The sequence below is a fragment of the Choloepus didactylus genome, chromosome 19 (assembly GCF_015220235.1).
Source record: "Choloepus didactylus isolate mChoDid1 chromosome 19, mChoDid1.pri, whole genome shotgun sequence".
NCBI classification, from domain to species: Eukaryota; Metazoa; Chordata; class Mammalia; order Pilosa; family Megalonychidae; genus Choloepus; species Choloepus didactylus.
This window is the reverse complement of record NC_051325.1, coordinates 62,267,539-62,285,698: the sequence shown is the minus strand read 5'-3', so window position 1 is coordinate 62,285,698 and position 18,160 is coordinate 62,267,539. Positions and strand designations below refer to the sequence as shown.

At 52.3% G+C, this 18,160-nt stretch overlaps 1 protein-coding gene across 4 annotated transcripts in view; it reads right to left on the bottom strand.

The window, feature by feature from the left end:
* Positions 1–1,158: 1,158 nt before the first annotated feature.
* Positions 1,159–18,160, bottom strand: part of PHACTR3 (phosphatase and actin regulator 3) — a 237,698-nt gene continuing 220,696 nt past the window's right edge. For all 4 annotated transcript variants that reach the window (XM_037811591.1, XM_037811593.1, XM_037811590.1 and 1 more), the window contains exons 9-13: positions 9,191–9,246; positions 5,240–5,301; positions 4,036–4,176; positions 2,230–2,306; positions 1,159–1,752 (exon numbers count right to left, since the gene is read on the bottom strand). In XM_037811591.1, coding sequence (XP_037667519.1) covers positions 1,737–1,752; positions 2,230–2,306; positions 4,036–4,176; positions 5,240–5,301; positions 9,191–9,246 — 352 coding nt within the window. In that variant the 3' untranslated portion in view covers positions 1,159–1,736. The remainder of the gene's footprint in view (positions 1,753–2,229; positions 2,307–4,035; positions 4,177–5,239; positions 5,302–9,190; positions 9,247–18,160) is intronic.

Genomic DNA, 18,160 nt, shown 5'->3' with positions numbered 1-18,160 from the left:
TAGATAAAATAGAGTACAAAAATATGTATCTTAAATGCTTATAACATTAAAGAAATGACTTCTAGTTAGAAAGGATTTAGATACCATCTGATTTTAAAGATCAAGAAATTGAGTCTCAGGGAAGTCAAGAGATTCACAGAAGGTTATACAGCAAGTAAGAGGTGGAGCTGGACTTTTTCTACAGTAACATTGATTTCTTATAAAAGACTACAATTCAACCAGCAGTATGTTTGCTAGTGTCTAGGCTTGGTCACAAGGCCCCTAAGACAAAGTGCTACCATAAGAGGCGAGCAAATTCCATGGGCACCTTGGCCCACTCGCAGTCTCAAAGTAGAAAAGGAGGCAGTGAGGTAGCATATGTGGTAGGAAGTCAGGGAGGACATTCAGTTGCTCCAGGTGCTACTATTTACTTGACGCTTAGAATGTGCTGAGCACTGTGCCAGCACTTTCCCTACTTTATCTCCTTTGATATATACCGTAATGTTGTGAGAGAAATGGCATCATCCTAAGGAGAAAATAAGTGACTTGCTGACTGGCACACAGTTTGATTTGAGCACAGGTTCTTCAAGCTCCTAAAGCCATGCTCCAAGCCACTGAGCCTACTGACTCACCTCCGCACTGGGAGGGAAGGTGGCAGGGCTTGGTTCTGTAAGGACACTTGTTCAAAGGCCAAGTAAAAATAGTCTTCAGGGAACATTTATTGTTATTTTGCTTATTGTTCCCTTTTGTGACAACATTAATTTTTACCTTTATGCTGGAGTAAATTCTTCTCTTTATAATCTCCCCTCCATCTAAACCTATGTCTCTTATAACAGAATTTTTAATAATGTTTGCAAATGTGAACTTAAAAATATTTCCAAAGTAAAAGGATAAAAGTTTCTTTTTGGTAGACTTTTTAAACAGATTATTGCTTGCTTATAGGTTAAATGTATTTTTTGATACTCACTGATATACAAATATAAATTAACTTGAAAAGGATAATTTGATTTTCAAAGGTACAACTCATATATATGAACAGAATTTAAGACATAAGAAATTGGAATTCTCTTTCATGTGTTTGGCTTCTGGTGGTTCAAAAGTAATAAAATTTGACTTATTCCACAGATCCCTGTTCTAATAAATGTTTCATCCCAATCCCAAGAAAATGTAAAGCCTGGGTTCATTTCCTGCAATAAGTAGTCATTTAATTAAAGAACAAAATTAACAGGAATCAAAATGTTGCAACTGTATTTTTTGTTAGACATTATATAAAAAAAAAACAAAAAGTATAATACAGTAAATCATTTTGTATAACACAAACTTAAAGAGTTTCCAAATTAATTTTGATCAGAATAAAAATGTCTTTTCAACATAATACTGAAGGACACGGCATCACATGTCCACTATGTCAGAGGCCTTGGAATGGTATGCCTGCACATGCACATCTCCCGCTCCCAGTTATTCTGCGAAACCATGTGAAACAAGGCTGAAAGGCAAATGACAGTTTTCTTCTGGTAGGGTTACTTTGGGTCTTAACTGACCCCAACAGGTCACACTCTTCAGACACCAAAGAGTGAAACGTGTCCTCTGGTACTCCTCTTGCAGGTAAGTGCAGCAAAGATTTCACCTGTGTGTGTGGTCCTGCTTCCTTCACAAACACATCAGGTAATATTGAGCTGAACTTCAGGAAAGTCCCCTGATGACTGTTCAGTGTTGGTATCAAAAATTAAACACAAATTCTTCTCAGAAGAAAATCTCTATGGTCTGTGGAATCTAGAAAAGATAAAAAGACAAAGTTATTCATCGAACAATAAAAATTGCCAAAAAGCTTCCACAAGTAATTTTTCTATTAGTAAAAGCTTCTCTGAAGTCCAATGTGTAAAGCATGATGGAGCTGCTCTGGTTAAAATAGTAAAGTGATCCAGAAAGGCCCCAACCCTGGGGCCCTGCCCGTATCCTAACAAAATTTTTCGAATCCTTACTTAGAACTTAGTTTTAAAGTTGCTCCTACCACTGTTGAAATATACAGAAAAGGCCAGGGCTTTGTTGAGTCACAAGAAGTAACGAACTGTTTGAGAAAACAAACTATAGGAAATTATAGTAAAATTATGTTTGTAGTTTTTGTTTTTAGAGATGGTTATATGTTTATAGACTCAAAATCTCCTGGTGTAAGAGTACTGTTCTGATTTTTAAAAATTAAGGCTTAAGTGCTAAATGTGGTGATGAAATTCACACAAACAGAAATCTGACCTTGTCAAATGCTTGCTTGATGCATGTACCTCCATTTCATTACTTTTGTATTCATTTAGTTCTTTACGAATTGCTGCCTGAAATTAAAAAAAAAAAAAAAAAAGAGAGAGAGATTGTTTTTCAGGAAAGTAAAAAGTTAGCAGAGGAAATTAGTGTCATGGTTATGGATTAAGAAACATTCCCAATACTTGCTTCTGTTATTTTGCAATTTATAACAAAACAAAACACCTTTTGTTTAGCATTTACTGCCTTAGTAATTTTTATAGCCCTGCCAAGCCAGTACCAGGCCTCACATATAGCCAATTTGCCACAGGTTTTTAGTGAACTAGTTTGCTGTGCTGGAGTGAGAAAATAATCTCCCAGGATACCTATCAGATAGATCAAGCACATAAATAGAACACCAACAAAATAGGAATGCCAAAATGAGTAAAATCCAGATTTTCATGAACTTAGAATTTGGCAATTAGAAAGAAGCCAGTCTAATTTCAGCATATGTTTACATTTTGTGTCATTGGATAAGTAATGTTTTATTGTCATTAAATATGGGCGTGCATGGATGCTTCCCAGTATGTAGGGCCTCTCTACTCTGGCCCTCCGCCAGCTTCCCAAGACCCACTTTCATCGTGTACTTCTCAGATAAATCCTCCAGAAGCCAGGTGAAACAAACATATCAGACACAGCCCCTGGGAAAGGGAAAGGCTTTGAAGCAAGAATTTCACGGGAGTATTATTCCCATATTCAGAAAGAGCTGCTACCAAAGATAGTTTTTCCCCCCCTTATCCCTGTCATCCTGAGAACACATCAACCAGAAATAACCAAGAGAGTTAGTGTAACTGCAACATGTCTGTATTTCTCCAAATTGATGCAATAGCCGTGTACAGTTGTTAGCTCACATGTTCACACAGACCATATAAACAATGAGGAACAACTAACAAACTCAGCACATTCATTGGCTGAATGTGTTATTTTTCTCTTAAAGAGGCATTAAGAGTTCTGAAAATCACTCGAGATAGAAAGGTATGATGGAAAGGCTCTTTGGAGTCAGATACCCCTAGGCTTGAATCCTGTCCCTCCATAGCATTTGATGATGACCAAGAACTTATGCACTGAGCCTTTCCAAATCATCTGTTCAATGGGGATAATTACACCTCTTCCACAGTGATTTTTGTGAGGATTAAATGCAATAATGTATGAAAGGCTGAGTTCAGTACAAAATGGCGTAAGTGCTTGATAATGTTAACTCTCTCTACTTCACCGTGAGCCTCCGTGACCCACTGGCTGTCACCATGCAGTGTCCAGAGCCTCTTTCACATGCCTGCTCAGGCTTTCCTGGGCCCTCTGGACCTGTTCCCTCCCCCTTTGTCCCCAGTGTAGCTCCCTTTGTTTAAATGTGTCCTCTGGTCTCTTTTATGACAGCCTTGCATCTTTTCAATTAATCTCCCAGACCAGAGTTTCTCAACCTTAGCACTCTTGAGTTTTGGGACCAGGTAATTCTCTGTTCTGAGGGGCTGTCCTGTGCATCGCAGAATGTTGAGCAGCATCCCTGATCTCTGCCCGGTAAATGCCAGTAGCAACCTCTATTGTGATAACCAAAAATGTCTCCAGATGTTGCCAAATGATGTCCTCTGGGGGCAAAACTGTCCCTCAGTAGGGCCACTGCCCTATACTGACCCAGGATTATCTTTGTGAAACACATATCTGGTCAACTCATGGCCTTAAATTGCTGATGAGTCCCCTTGTCTAAGAATAATGCCCTCATTATACGACACCATGCCCCTGACCAGCTTGGCCAGGTCTGCTCTGTACCTTATCTGCCGCTGAAAGTCTGGTCCAGGGTTTGTCTGCTCTCCTGTCATAGTCCTGTGCTTTTGCCACTTCTACATAATCACTGAATCGTATCAGAATTTTTCTGTCTCTTAGTTCATCAACTGTAGGTCTCTGATTCAGCTAAAACAAAAGATCAGCATAGTTAGGTATCACATGCCAAACTAGCTTTCTTGAAACAATCAGCACATTTTACCTTCTGGAAGTAAATATAAAGCTCTGAAACTGAAATATAACCCTAATACATGTGATCTCTAATGTGAAGGGCTTAAATTATATACTCTTTATTATATACTCTTAAATCACAATCCCGCCATCAGAAGGACTCACTCCCAGTAGCCTCACTGTCCTATGTGTAGCTCCAGCTCAAGGAATGGTTGATGAATTAGATGAAAGCAAATCTTATGGTACTAGCTACTGTTTTTCAAGTACCATTAGCTAAACAGTTTTACTTTTTAATTGCTGGTAAAGTTATAAGGCTAACTACTACTAGTATTCTTGAGTCAAGTGCAAGAGGATATTCTGTTAATTTCTAGCAAGACCAGATTTCATTATTGTTACAGAATGCAGGGGAGGAGAACAAACACCAGAGCGCTTGAGTTCAGAAATGGTCAGGGCTTTAAAAGTAGGCCCCATTGCAGCGTTGCTACCTATACTGCCAAAGTAAATTTTAACTTAACTACCTGAGTCCTAGTTATAAACCTTTGAAGCTAATAAAGTTTTTTGCAATCAAGGACCTTCTACTCGAAGGTGCCCAAAAATGATGACTCTAAAAGGTAACTAAAACCCTGATATGCAGGTATGCTTTTCTTAGGCATATGTGTAATGATCTCAAGAAAATGCCCAGTCACATCTGGCTTCCGCCCAAAATAAGTGGAAAAGTCATGTGGGTTACAGTGCCACACCAACCTGCTGTTGTGCTGGGCAAGGACCTCCTCCTCGGGGGAGCTTAGAGCTTAGAGTACACTGGGATGTGGCAAAGGCACTGCTTTTGGAGTAGACTGGCAAGTCAATTCATTGTTGCTGAACAAATGTTCTAAGTTAACTGACGCCACATTGTCCAGTACGTCATTGCTGAAGATCACGGAGTCCTGTCGTAATTACCCATCCTGGTTACTAAACAAGCAGCTTTCCACTAGACAACCTTTTTTCACATTCAGGAAATAAGATGTATGAATCATAGTACCTTTCTTGTCAATCTTTGTTTGATTTCTCTTCTTTCTTCCTGCTCTGTCTGATCATTCCTTTCTGTGAAAAATAAAAACAAAATAAAAGCAGGCTGAGACTTTTATTCCCGTTAGCAGGGAAGTGTACGCAAGCTCTCTGTAGTTTTTGGTGCTGAAGGGGGAGTCTTAAGGATACTCTGTGGACCACTCTTCTTTCCATATCTCACTTCCCTGTTTTCTCCATTTTACTGGGAACTGCTTAGGAGATCATCGTCTCAGTGTTACACAGAAACACTCGTACAAAGGGGCGCTCTGACATCATCCCAGCCAGCCTTCTCCTCAGCTCCTCCTGAAGTGAGAAGTAGCCACACACATTGAGGTCACAGACTTATTTGCAGGGGAAACAGGAAGCAGGTATCTGTCTCTTCTTTCTTGCTATCTATCTCTATATCTCTATCCATATATTTACATCTAGGAATACAGATGGCACGCAAAAATAGTTGTAGTAGAATAAGAAAATGAATGTATGTACACATTTGGATATAAATAGCACTGTCACTGCTTTTAATTTTTTTTTTTTTCATTTCATAAGTGTGAACACTTTTTAGTCAACCTACATAAGATAGGGAATACCATCTTGAGGTTCTGGGCAACACATGCTTGTCTGGAATTGATATGTTCATAGTATACTTTAAATCCAGACATACCCATGAACCCAGTGGATTCCGCTGCTGAATCTGCTGCACTACATGGCAGTGCTTTTTAAAGGAGTCCAAGTCTCTCATCAAGAATGGGTTTGCTTGGCAAGTCATGACTTTCAACATTCGAGCTGTGCTCACACCTACACTTGGAAGTTAAAAGAGACCAGAGTGCTGGCATGTAGTATAGGATGTGTGCCTTGCCCTGGAATACAAGGCAATGGGCACCCTATTTCTGGTGCTCTCTGTTGCTAAATAAAGCCTCAGGTCTATGACCTGAATGGAGCAGCCTTCCTAGGAAACGATTTCTTAACCGTCAGCACTCCCAGAAACACCATTAGGTTTTGGAAAAGGGAAATCCTGCTTCTTGCAGTTAATTTCACATTATCTGCCTTTACAACATGCATTTCAAACATTTGTGCAATTTGGATTTTGGGTATTAAATATATTAGTCACTGTACTTTTCAGTAATTTTTTTAAAAGGAAGATTAATCTCAGATTGGTTCATTTTAGAAAAGAAAATGAGACCCTGCAATGTGCTTGGTTCTTAAACCAAGCAATAAACATTTTAAGCTGTAATCAGAAAGCTGAAGATACAATTAAAAAAATGTGTGTCACATAAGACCAACCACAAAGGATTTAGTGATGATAGGAGACTAATTTTTCAGATATTTTAACCACAAGCCATGAACAAATCCCTAGTGTAGTCTCCATGTGAAAAACTGAAGCAAAATCAGATTTTTTTTGGGGGGGAGGGGTCATAAAAAACGGCGTTATCGTTACAAAGGTCATATGATCACAAACAGGCTCTCTGGGGAGATGATCTTTGACAAGAGCCTGGCAGAGCCCTACTGTGAGCCCAGAGCTATGGGCAGCAGCTCCCTGAACACCCCCACCACACACATCCCCCGGCCACCGAAGGCCACCAGCCTTCTCTCAGCTCTCCTCAGCAATGGGTCTGTGAGCCTCAGATGCCTGCCCCAGACACTTCTCCCCTGCTCTCAGCTATGGCATCTAAGGAACCCTGTGCCTTGGACAGAACAAGGGATCCACCGGCAGAACCATTTTACACCCACATTTTCTGGAAATGGCTCCACCAACTTTGACAGTTACAAGCTTTCCATAAGCCACCCAAAATGCCCCCCTGCTTCTTATGTGGGCTAACAATGAAGTTAGACAAACTCCAGACTCTAGTTCTGTCCCCTTGCCAATATTCATTTGTTAAGAAGTTGAATTTGCTCACTGGAAAAGTGCGGACAAGAGTGAAAACTCAGTATTTGCTGTAATGATTAAATGAGGGAACAAGCACTGAGTATGGTCCTGGCACAGAGCAGGCCTAACAAAGAAATATCATCGTGGAAATCGTCACATGGTGAGGGGCCGCCGTGTCTTACGCTGTGCACTGTGAATACACAGAGCCCCAGTGACCCTCAGTCAGGCTCACGGTGAGTCATGACTTCCCCACTCAGTGATGTTCTAGGAATCGAGGATGAACAGAAAGTGCAGTGTAGCAGGACGGCTTGAGGTCGAGCAGGTGGAGGGCCTGTGAGCATGAAATTGCACGCTGAGCCAAATATGGTTACTTTCTTCTCATTGCCACGGAAAATAAAAAACAAAACAGACAAAACACCCACCAAAACCTAGTAGTGAAATTCTCAGAAGCTCCCACTCATGGCTCGAGAAAGCTTCAGAGCTAAAAATGAATGGCTCTGTGTTCACAGAAGAGGAAATCCTTGTCTTTCCCCCTGAGCACTAAAGGAGAGGCAGGCAGGACCAGCTCTCCTCCTGCCATCTCCCTAGTCACCAGGCGCTGGTCTGAGTTTCATGTTTACTTGCAAAGATTCACAACAGTTAGAAGCCTCCGCCGGTGGGACGAACTGGCCGCCCACCGTGGCAGGAAGAGGCTACAAGGCCAAGGAGATACGGCCTCCAGGGAGCTGGGGCCACCTGCCTCCCCTCCCGTGTGGGCCGCGGAGCCCTGGGAGGCTGGCACTGCCCAGCTCCTGAGCTGGTAGTGGTTCAGGTTTGGACTACCACTTCCAGTGGCATCTGTGACTGATGAACTTTAGAAATCAGTGACTTAATTTTTAAAAATTCAAATATTTGGTCACCGAAATAACCTGAATATTCTCTCTGCCTTGCCTACTTGATGAAGTCTGTTATCAATGCAAAAAAGCTTTCCTTTAAACCCTGCCTATGTCATTTTAACATAGGGCAGTAGTCAACATATGTTAAGTTTTAAAAAAGGAAATGAACCATTCTTAAGTTAAATATGTTCAACAATGTATAAAGGAGAGAGTTTGAGGCCACTCATGATGGCACCGAGGTCAAGAAAGGGGCAGCAGTTAGTGTTAAGATGCCAGCCCAGCAAGGGGCTTCGCGGGCTGCCCGCTGACGAAGGGGCAGCCGTCTACTATCGGAACTCTCTGTACAAAGATAGTCACAGAATGAAGAACCCAACTCCAAGAATGCCTGCGGTGTTCATCCCATAAGAGAAAAAAATTTAAAAACGATAAAAATCCAGGCCCCTCCCTAGAAGACACTTTTGCTGGGAAACATTTTAAAAACTGCAATCTGCTGACCAAAAAGCTAGATAAAACCATCAGAGAAACACTCTCCCAGGGGCTTCACCAGCCAACATCTTCAAGCAATTACTCCCATGAAATGGAGCACTGTTCTCTACAGGAAGGTTATCTGTAGACACCTATTTTCAGCACAAGTTATAACTTTATATCTAACCGGGGAAACCCAAGGGGGTGCACAGGGATCTCAAAGTTCTGAGCGACAGGGCACGTTTCCCACCATGTCACCACTTGGTTCCCCCGAGGTGTAAAACTCGGAGGGTGTGCCCTTCTCTGGCAGGACACTTTACCTGCATAAATTTACCTGTCACTTCTGCTGCCATTGGGAGCCCCCATCCAAAACTGCCAAGGAAAACCTGTTTGAAATCCAGCAAGCAGAAAGGATATTGATCATTTCCCTTGGATCCACAGGGCTGGCTAATTGAATAACCCTGAGATAGGCACATCTATAATGACGCCAGGAGAAGAGCTATTTTTTCAAGGGAACATTTCTGGGTCTATCAACTTTCCTTTGGAGGCTTGCGCTCAGAAAACCTCAGCTTCTCAAAGTTAGCGGGGCCATGGGGCGCTGGGCTTCCAGGGAGGGGCGCGTTACCAGCGGGAGTGAGCCGCTCCGCCCGGCTCCCCGGGTGCCTGCAGCGTCCTCAGCACCTGTGAGGCAAAACCTCCGGAGGCACCGCCAGCTACTCACGTTTCAAGATGTTCCGCCTCTCCAGTTCCTCCACGGCAGGTCTCTGGCTCAGCCGTCTGCGGAAAAACACCAGAATTACATTTTGCACCATGGTGGCCGCTTGCAAATTCCACCCGGGGTCTGCGAGGGTCGGAGGGCGCAGCGCGCCCCTGAAGACTGCCTCCCCACAAGCCGGAGGGGAGAGCGTGAGCCTTGGCTGCAGCGTCAGGTCCGAGCCCCACACCGAGCCGCCGGGGTAGTCCTTGCTCCGACTCCGGACCCGCACGTCTTCATTCCGGGCAGGTGTGGACGGGTCGCCCAGCGGCGCGTGCTGAGGCGCTGCAGACACCCATGCAGGCAGCCGTCCGGGGGGCCCGCCGGCTGGGGGCTCCTGCCTGCGGAGATCGGGGACCGGCCCCGGCCAGGACGCGCCCGGCGCGCGCACCCCCTCCGCCCTCTGCAGCTGGGCCGAGCTCCTCTCGCCAGCAGGGGAGCGCCTGCGGGAGCCCGATCAGGGCAGGGAGTCCCCGCCCGCAGCCCCGCGCGGAAGCGGGAATGACCTCCGGGGAGCGGGAGCCGCGCCCAGCCCACCCCTCGCAGGCCCCTCCCGGCCGCCGGCGCCCGGGATGCGAAGACAAATGGTGACTTCCTTTTCAAACGGTTGCTCAGCGAGGGAGCTGGAGGATGCCGCCAACAGAACAAAACACAGCAAAAATCAAAAAACAAAACCACACAAATAAAGAGAAGGGTTGTCAGGACAGGGAGGTGGCGTTAGCCAAAATTAATGCTAAGCTCCGATTATTTTTGTAACTAAAATAATGCTGTCCTTGGGTCCCAGCCAGAAACCTTCCCACTTCCGGATCCTTCAGCCACTGCAGGGAGCATTTGAATGCCCAGAATTTGGGGTCCTGACACTTTGCCCCAAGGAGGACGCTGCCTCCAGAAATGTCTGGCTTCTATTTATAACCCCTGCCCCAGCACAAAGCCCTGGGCGTCCCCATCGCTGGCTGATCCTCCTCCTCCCTTAAACGTGACAGTTTGCTGCCGGGTTCCCCGCGGGGGCTTTTATGTCTCCTGGCTCTGTGGGCAGTTGTTCCATCCTGCCTCCAGGTCTGGTGAGACGGGAACCCGCCCCCCGACAACCCCCTGGCAGGGACTCAGGCCAAAGAGCATCCCTGATCTCTCCCAGGTGATGCTGTCCCCTGCAGCCCGGTCAGAACGCGGACGCCAGCCATTCAGTCGTTCAGTAAACGGTCGCGGAACAGTGACTGGGCACCACCAGGCACGGGTCTGAGCCCAGGATACAGCAGCCAACGAGCTACACCAAGACCCTGCCTCTGGGAAGCTCCAGTCTACACGGGGAAGGTGAACAAACAAACTGGCTCATCTGAGAGAGCGGTCAGCTCTGTGAAGGAAACAAAACTGAGGCCATGAGAAATGTGTCACTGGACAGGGACAGGAGATGCCATTTCCCCTGAGGCCTGAAGGAAGGGAAGGTGCCAGCCATGGGAAGATCTATAGAGAGAGCATCTCTCTAGAGCCCGTGGTCTCTTGACTGCTTACAGGCTGAGCGTGAAGATTGGGGATGAGGGGGTAAGAGCGATCAGGGAAGGCTTCATGGAAGAGGGAACTTCTGAGATGTGTGGAGGATCTGAAACAGAGGTGGAAGCAGCACGTGCAAGGACGTGGCGACAGAGCAAGGCGAAAAGAGAAATCCTCGGGAAATCAGAGGGTACCGAGGGGACATGAGCAGGAGCAATGGGGAGCCTGGAGGGCCTTGAAAGTCAGGCCTAGTGACTGGCCTTTACCTTGTGGGTAGTTGGGAGCCACGGAAGGCTCTCAAGCAGGGCGGTGCCACAGCTAGCCCTGGGTCACCCCCAAGGACAGGTCTGGGGTCCAGGCAGACGGCGTGGCAGTGGTGTCGGGGTGGGCTTTGCAGCAAAGAAGACCAATCTTTGAGACCCGAGTTTGAGACTTGTCATTTCCTAACTTTGTGCCTTTAGGCAGGTCACCTAACTTCTCTGAGCCAGGTCTTTCTCATCGAAAATGAGGATGCACGTAGATTTTCTTCGTGGAGTTGCAAGAATTAAACGAGATCATGCACAAAAACGTTTATAATGATGCTTGCTCGCATATAGTCATTTCTCAAGAGACATTAGCTATTAGCACCATCATCTCGTTGCAAGGATGTCTTTGAGCAAAGGGCAATGGGGCTATACTTTTCAAAAACTTTTCTGGATTTCATGTTTCTCACCTTCAATTCACTTTTTCTCTGATATTTACAGAAGCAAAGTCTTCCTTCAGCAAAGCGAACCAAGCAAGACTTTGTCCTCCAAATCAGCGGATCGCTCCTGCCCCTTGTGGCCTGGAACTTCCTCCCGCAGCCCGTGGCCCCATCCTCCAGGGCCAGGAGCCCCCCGCACAGCCGCCTGGGCCAGCCGAGGGTCTGCCTCCGCTCACCCCGGGGTGACGGCACGGAAGGAACGGCCTGTGCGCCCCTCGTCTGCCTCCTCTCCCCCGCTGTCCTCTGCACCAGGGGCCGGCACAGGCGGTGCAGCCGGGACGGCCACCTGGCACCCACGCGGGGCCTTCCAGGAAGCTCAGCTTCAGGTGTGGGCCGGCTCACGCCCGCCCCCAGCACTAACTGACCTTGTGGCTTTGCGCAAACCTTGGACTCGCTGTAAACGGGGGACGCCAGCAGCCCCCACTTCCCAGGCGTGAGGCAGGTGTTGCGCGAGATGACGCCTGGGGGACCTGCAGCTGCAGGCCTGACACGTGATTACTGCACCATCCGCGTCACCCACTGCCCGTGCTCTGACACCACTACCGTCACGATCGTGATCATCGTCACTATTAGCTTCTCAGCAAACATCTGTGGAATTGCAGGGAAGCGTTTTTTAAAAATACCGAGATGTACGCCCCCGTTCCAGAGCAGAGGTGCAAAAGTCCCGAGAGAGAGTAGAAACCCTGGGCTTGGAGACCTGAGCTGACGCCCTGAGGGGTCTCCCCGTCAGCACTGGGCAGCGAGGGCCAGTTCCTTAGCAGACCCGAGCCTTCCTAGATGGGGAGAGCGCAAGGGGCAGCTCACAAGCCCTCTCCCCAGGGAGAGCCCAAGAACCCCCGGCTGCCCAGGAGACCCCGCCCCAGACATCGCGAGCAGCCCCTCGCCCCTTCCCTGTGAGCTCTGACCAGAAGGGGGGCTGCTGAGTTGAGCAAGGGTCCCCAGTCACCAGGCAGAGGGGGGCAGAGGCTCCGAGGACACTGCTGCCAACCCAATAGGGCTTTGGTTGGCAAGGCCAGAGTTTCCACCCGGCTGTGCCCTAACCAGGAAGACGGCTGGCCCAGGCGATGTCCTCCATCAGACTGTGAGCCTCTGCCTCTGGGCTCGCCCTGTCCTCCTCCCTCGGACGTCTGTGGAGAACCGACCACATGCCCGGCCCGCGGAGGCCACGGTGAGAGGTCAGACCCGGCCCTGCCTTCGTGGAGCTCACAGGCTGATAGGGGACGGACACCGGTTCCATAGTCACCCAGACAATCATGCAGCGCCTGGCAGGAAAAACGGGCGGAGCTTGAGAGCATGACCGTGAGCCCAGGATGAGCCGGATGGGGCAGCACCTGAGTGTAGACTGAAGGCTGAGGGTGAGTCAACTAAGCAAGGAGGGGCAGGAACAGCACTGGAGGCAGAGGAAGGGCATGGGCCAAGGGTGTGTGCATAGAGCCTGGGCAGCTGGGCGGGGCAGGGGCTGGACCCACACAACCCAGTGTCCGACTGGGTTTATTCCTGCTTGAAGCAGATGGGTGGGGTTTCCAGATTGCCGTCCAAAGGAGGGGCAAATGTCCTCTGGGCCCAATCCCCGTCAGGTACCGAGGACAGGTACCCCAAGCCCATGGGTAGTTGGGGGCCCCTGGAAAGGCTCAACATGTGATGAAAATATTGGCTCTAAAGTAAGAACATTGCAGATGCTAAACCAATACGTTTTTTACTAAATACATAAAGAATACAATATTCCATCCACTTGCCCAGCTCTCAGGGTGGGGTGGGGTTCCACAAGACACAGGGCCCAGCGCCCCAATGACAGAGCACCACTGCACAGATGAGGCAGGAAAGCCGCAGAAGCCATCTGCCTGGCACACGGGAGCTGCTGGGCTGGAAGCAGAACCATAGCAGGTTCCAGAAGCAGGGAGGGCAGAGGGCCAGGGGCCTGCGGATGGCGGTGAGTGGCTGCGGTGAGGCCCGGGAGGGTCCTGCCCGCCGAGAGGGAGAGCGCAGCGCCTGGCAGGCACAGGGCAGCTCGGGCGGCCGAGCCTCAGGCCCCGGGGGCAGCGCCGTGCCCAGGGGAAGGGTGGCCTTGTCGCACGAGGGCCGCCCCGCAGTCAGGAGCTGCTGAGGGCAGACCCGGGGCTGCCCCTTCTGTGGAGACCCACGAGCAGCGGGAACAAAGGAAGGAACCGACGGATGGACGTGCCTTCCTTCCTCCTATAAGCCAGGCGCGGGAGCAGGGTGCGCTCAGGGGACGCCCAGGGGCCTCGAGGGGGGTGGACGCGGAGTGGGGTTCCCCGGCCCCCGATTCGGCAGGGCGCTGCTGCCAGGGACGCGTCGCCGCCGGGGCTGGCGAAGACACGGTCTATTTCTGATTCTCCCACTGAGGAAGCCGATTGTGGCAGCAAATGACAGCGCGGTGCGGGGGTGGGGGCGGAGGGGGCAGGGGCCCCCATCCCACCCCCATGGTCCCGCTGACCACGCCCACAGGAGGGGGGCAGGAGCAGCAGCCGGCGGGACCCCAACGAGAGCAAAAGGTCCCCAGCGTGGGCCCCTGGACACGGTGAGCAGGGCCTTGGCCGAGCGGGGAGGGGAGTCACCCCTGATGGCCCTGGGGCTTTAGAGGGCCGTGGGGACCAGCCTGAGCAGCAGCCCCCCTAGGGGCTCCCGGCCGCCTGCCCAGTCCCACGGCACTTCCTGACTATGGGCCACGAGAGCTGGGACGGGGGGGCTGGAGAAGAGGGGAGAGGGGTCGGGGCGGGTGGGGACCCTTTCTGGGCTGAGAGACCTGAGAAGCTGACGGTCAGGACCCGAGAGGGCTTAGGACCAGCAGCCACGCTGTCAGCCCCAGCGGCCCCTTGGACAGCACCCTGTGGTCACGGCGACGGCACGCACTTGAATTCAAGCCCCAGCTCTGCCACCTGCCGTGCCCCCTTCCCCTTCCTGAGCCTCCAGCTCCCTGGGTGAGCCTCTGCCCCCCACCCTGCAGGGGCTGCTGGAATGGTCGGGAGTCGGCGGCTGGAAGGCTGCAAAGGGCCACAGGGACAGGATATCAGCATCGACGTCACTGCTGCTGCGCTGAGCGCACATCCCTTCCGGCCTCAGCCACGGAGCTGCGACTCTACCCCGCAGGAGACTCCCGGGCGACCAGGATCACCGGCAAAGGCTCCTCCGTCAGATGCTCTCTATTAAGCCACCGAGATGGGGTGGGGGGTGGCCTTTATTACTGCAGCCAGGCCCCCCCTTACTGGACACACCCACGCATGGCTCGGGGCGGGCTCCGCTGCCAAAGCTGGCCCTGCCCTGGGGCTCCGTGTCCCCCAGGGCTCCGTGCCCCTTGTCTGCCTCCAGCCAGGGCTCAGGCACAAGCTGGGCACATTTCCAGCACACGACCAGGGGCAGGAGACGGAGCAGGAGGGCTCCCCAGTCTGCGCACCACCCCCACCACCACCCCCCACCCCCCGGCCTTGAGTGGTCTCCGCCCTGCAGGGGCTGCCTCGGGGTGAGCCAGGAGGCAGCAGGCAGAGGATCTGAGGCAGGGGCCAGCCTGGCCCAGACCCACCGCTCTATAGAGGCAAGTTCATGGCATCCCGGTGCCGGTCCAACATGGCCTGGGCGATCATTTTTAAATTTGAAAATGAAGGAAATATTGACCAAAACTGAGAATTTTCATTAAAAAAAAAATCTTTTTCCAGCTTCTCTTAAAGAAATGGCAGAATTGCCACTCCGGGTCCATTCATCCACTCAGCCCCACCTGGCCGGACCTGGAGCGGGGGGCACCACACTCCAGATCCTCGTGGCCCCCTGGCCCGGCTCCCTGATGCCCCACCCCTCTCTGGGTCCCTCACCTGTGTGACCTGCCACTCCGGGTCCCTGACTGAGCTGGGTCAGCAGACAGGGAAGGGGCGAAGCGGCCCAAGCCCCCGGGAGTGCCTGACATGGGTGGACAGTGGCTGTGCTGCTCGGAGGCCCGAGGGCAGCAGCTCTGAACCTGAGCTCCGAGGCCAGGGGTGCACAGGTGGCGGCTGGGAGGAGCAGCCTCGGTGTGTGTCCACCTGCCCGGTGCCGCCGCCAGGGAGGGAGCACACAGAGGCTCCCGTCCCGGCCACCCGCCTCCCGCCACCGCTCCCCGCCCTCTGCTCAGGCCCAGGATGGCCTCAGCGGCTGTGCAGCTGCAGGGGACACCACCTCCTCCCAGGGGCTCACTCTGGGCTGCTCAACAAGCCCCACGACAGGGGACCGTGGGGGTCACAAAGCAGTCAGGCTGCCAGGCAACCCTGTGCACAAGGACCACTCGGGGGCCAGAAGAAAAGGCGTGGGGGTTCAACAAGGACGGGGGCACTGGGCGATTTTTTCCCTTCCGCTTTTTGACAAGTCCCCCCAGACATCATTATCACGTTGTACATCACAGGTCACGCAATGAATGGGCCACAGTCACCCCTGCCCTGGCCGCTTTGTGGGCTGTTCGCAGGTTCCTTTGAGCAAAGATCAAAGATCAGGCATTGGGCTGCCCACCCTGCAGTCAGCTGTTTCCAGAAGGTGCCCCAGGGCCCTCTCCCAGCCTGTGAATGAGGGCCAGGGCCAGAGCGGGGCTGCCCTTCCCTGAGCCAAGTCCACACCTTGCAGGATGGGGTGCCCACGCCTGCACCCACAGGGAGAGTGCCTGACCCAGCAGGCAGAGCACACCATCTGTGCAGGACGGTGTGACGACAGGCTCTGCCATGTCCCTGGGTGAGTCCAGGAGCTCCCATCACCTCGTGGGGAAACCCAGAGAGAGCAGCTGTCCCAGGGGCCTCTCCTCCCTCACAGGCTCAGCTGCAGACACACCCCAGGGCTTAGCGAGACCCCCAGACTGGACCCAAGGGGAAGGGCCTGGTGATGGGGGCAGGCCCTGCTCAGCAGCAGGGAGGGGCAGAGGCCGGCCTGAGGATGGTCACGGGCTGCAAGCCGGCCAGGCACCTGTGCGTGTGGACAATGCTGGGAGCCAGGGGCAAAGGCGGGGCCCGGCCACGGCACCCCAACCAGCAGCGCTTGCACCCCAGCTCCAGCGCTTATGTGCTTTCCACATCTGTGCCACCCCTGCCTGCTGTGCTGGGGAGTCCACATGGCTAGGAGCGAGGGGCACCCAGTTGACACAACTCCCCGGGGAACGTGTACCGAAAGGCTCTGACGAGGCCTGTGAGCCCTGATTCTGTAACCTGTCATGTCCAGGCCAACAACCCCTCAACTGCTAGGTGGGAAACCGAGTCATAATAATCACAATCTTCATCATCACCCTCACACCCACGAGGGGCACACCTTCACCCCTCTCACAATGTGCTAGGCTCGTGGCAAGCACTTTCTACTCAGTCCTCCTCACAACTATGAGATGGGTGCTTTTAGCGCACCCATTCTATAGATGAGGAGACTGAGGGTCACAGAGGCTGTCTTTGGGGTAGCTCAGCTCATCTGAGTGCCATCAGTGTGCCCGTTCTATAGACAAGGAGACTGAGGGTCAGACAGGCCATCTTTGGGATCACTCGGCTCATCAATGATGGAGAGGAAAGCCAAGCCCAGCTCTTTCTACCCCAGAGCCCAAGCCCTCACCCACTGGGGGCCCTCCCTGCCCCTTACCCAGCTCCTCCGATACCCAAAACCAGTGATGAGTACCTAGAAAGACAACAAAATCCCCAAACCAAGGTCCTAAAATGACAGTTAGTAAAAGCACCAGGACAACTTGTGGCATCACGTTCTGGGGTGCAGTCGCACTCTGGGCCCGTGGGGGCCACTCCTCTGTCAGACTGCTGAGCATAGTCGGGTTGCTGGGACCGGATCCCGGCCCTGTCACCTCTGCCCCCGGGTGATTCTGGAGCCCCTAACGGCCCCGAGCCTCACTTTCCTCCCTGTCGAGTGGGGTTTCCACCAGGCCGACCCCTCGGGGAGTCAGGAGGTCGGAGGGTTCAGATGGGGTCCGAAGCCTGGTGCCGCCCGACACACCTACTCCCCGGGACCATCCCCACCGCGAACACGCTCCGGCACCTCCTCCCTGCTCCCCCCGCTGGGTGCCGCTGCCGTCCCGGGGCCTTCAGATCCCGACCAGTTAATACCGACCGACAGCCTCGGAAGCCCCCGGGTGCAATCAGCCGCCGCGACACCGACCCTCCGGCCGGCTCTCGGTCTCAGCCCCCGTCTCTGGCCAGGCCGCCTGCTTCCTGGGGGGAGGCTCCAGGTGTATTCCCCGTCCCCCCCGACGAGCGCTCTGCCAGCAAGAAGGTTCCTCAGAGGTGAGAGCTGGACTCACCCAAGAGCGCCAGGCTCGGCGGGTCCCCTTCTAGCCTCGGGCCGGGGGCGAGATACCCGCTCCCTCCCGTCTTCCCTTTTCTCTCCCGGGAAAAGGACTCGGGACCACTGAGAGGCTTCAACGAGACGACGCAGAGCCCCGAGCCCAGGGCCACGGCCGACGCGGGGAAGGCTCCGGATCTGACCACAAGCGCCGCCTCCTCGCGGGACCCCCATCAGCAGTCACAGCTTTCGGGGCTGCAGACGGAGCAGGTGACTCGGCTGGTGGGGGCCTGGGGTCAGGGGCAGTGTGGCCCCAGCTCCCTGCTCCCCGCAGACCAGTCCCCAGGCTGCCGGCCCTTCCCACTGTGCACACCCCAGGGCCTCCACGGGCCCCAGACCAGCCGCCACGGCCGAGGTGCACACGCGCCTGACACCTCCCCGGAGCCGAGCGAGAACGGAGACGTGGTTCC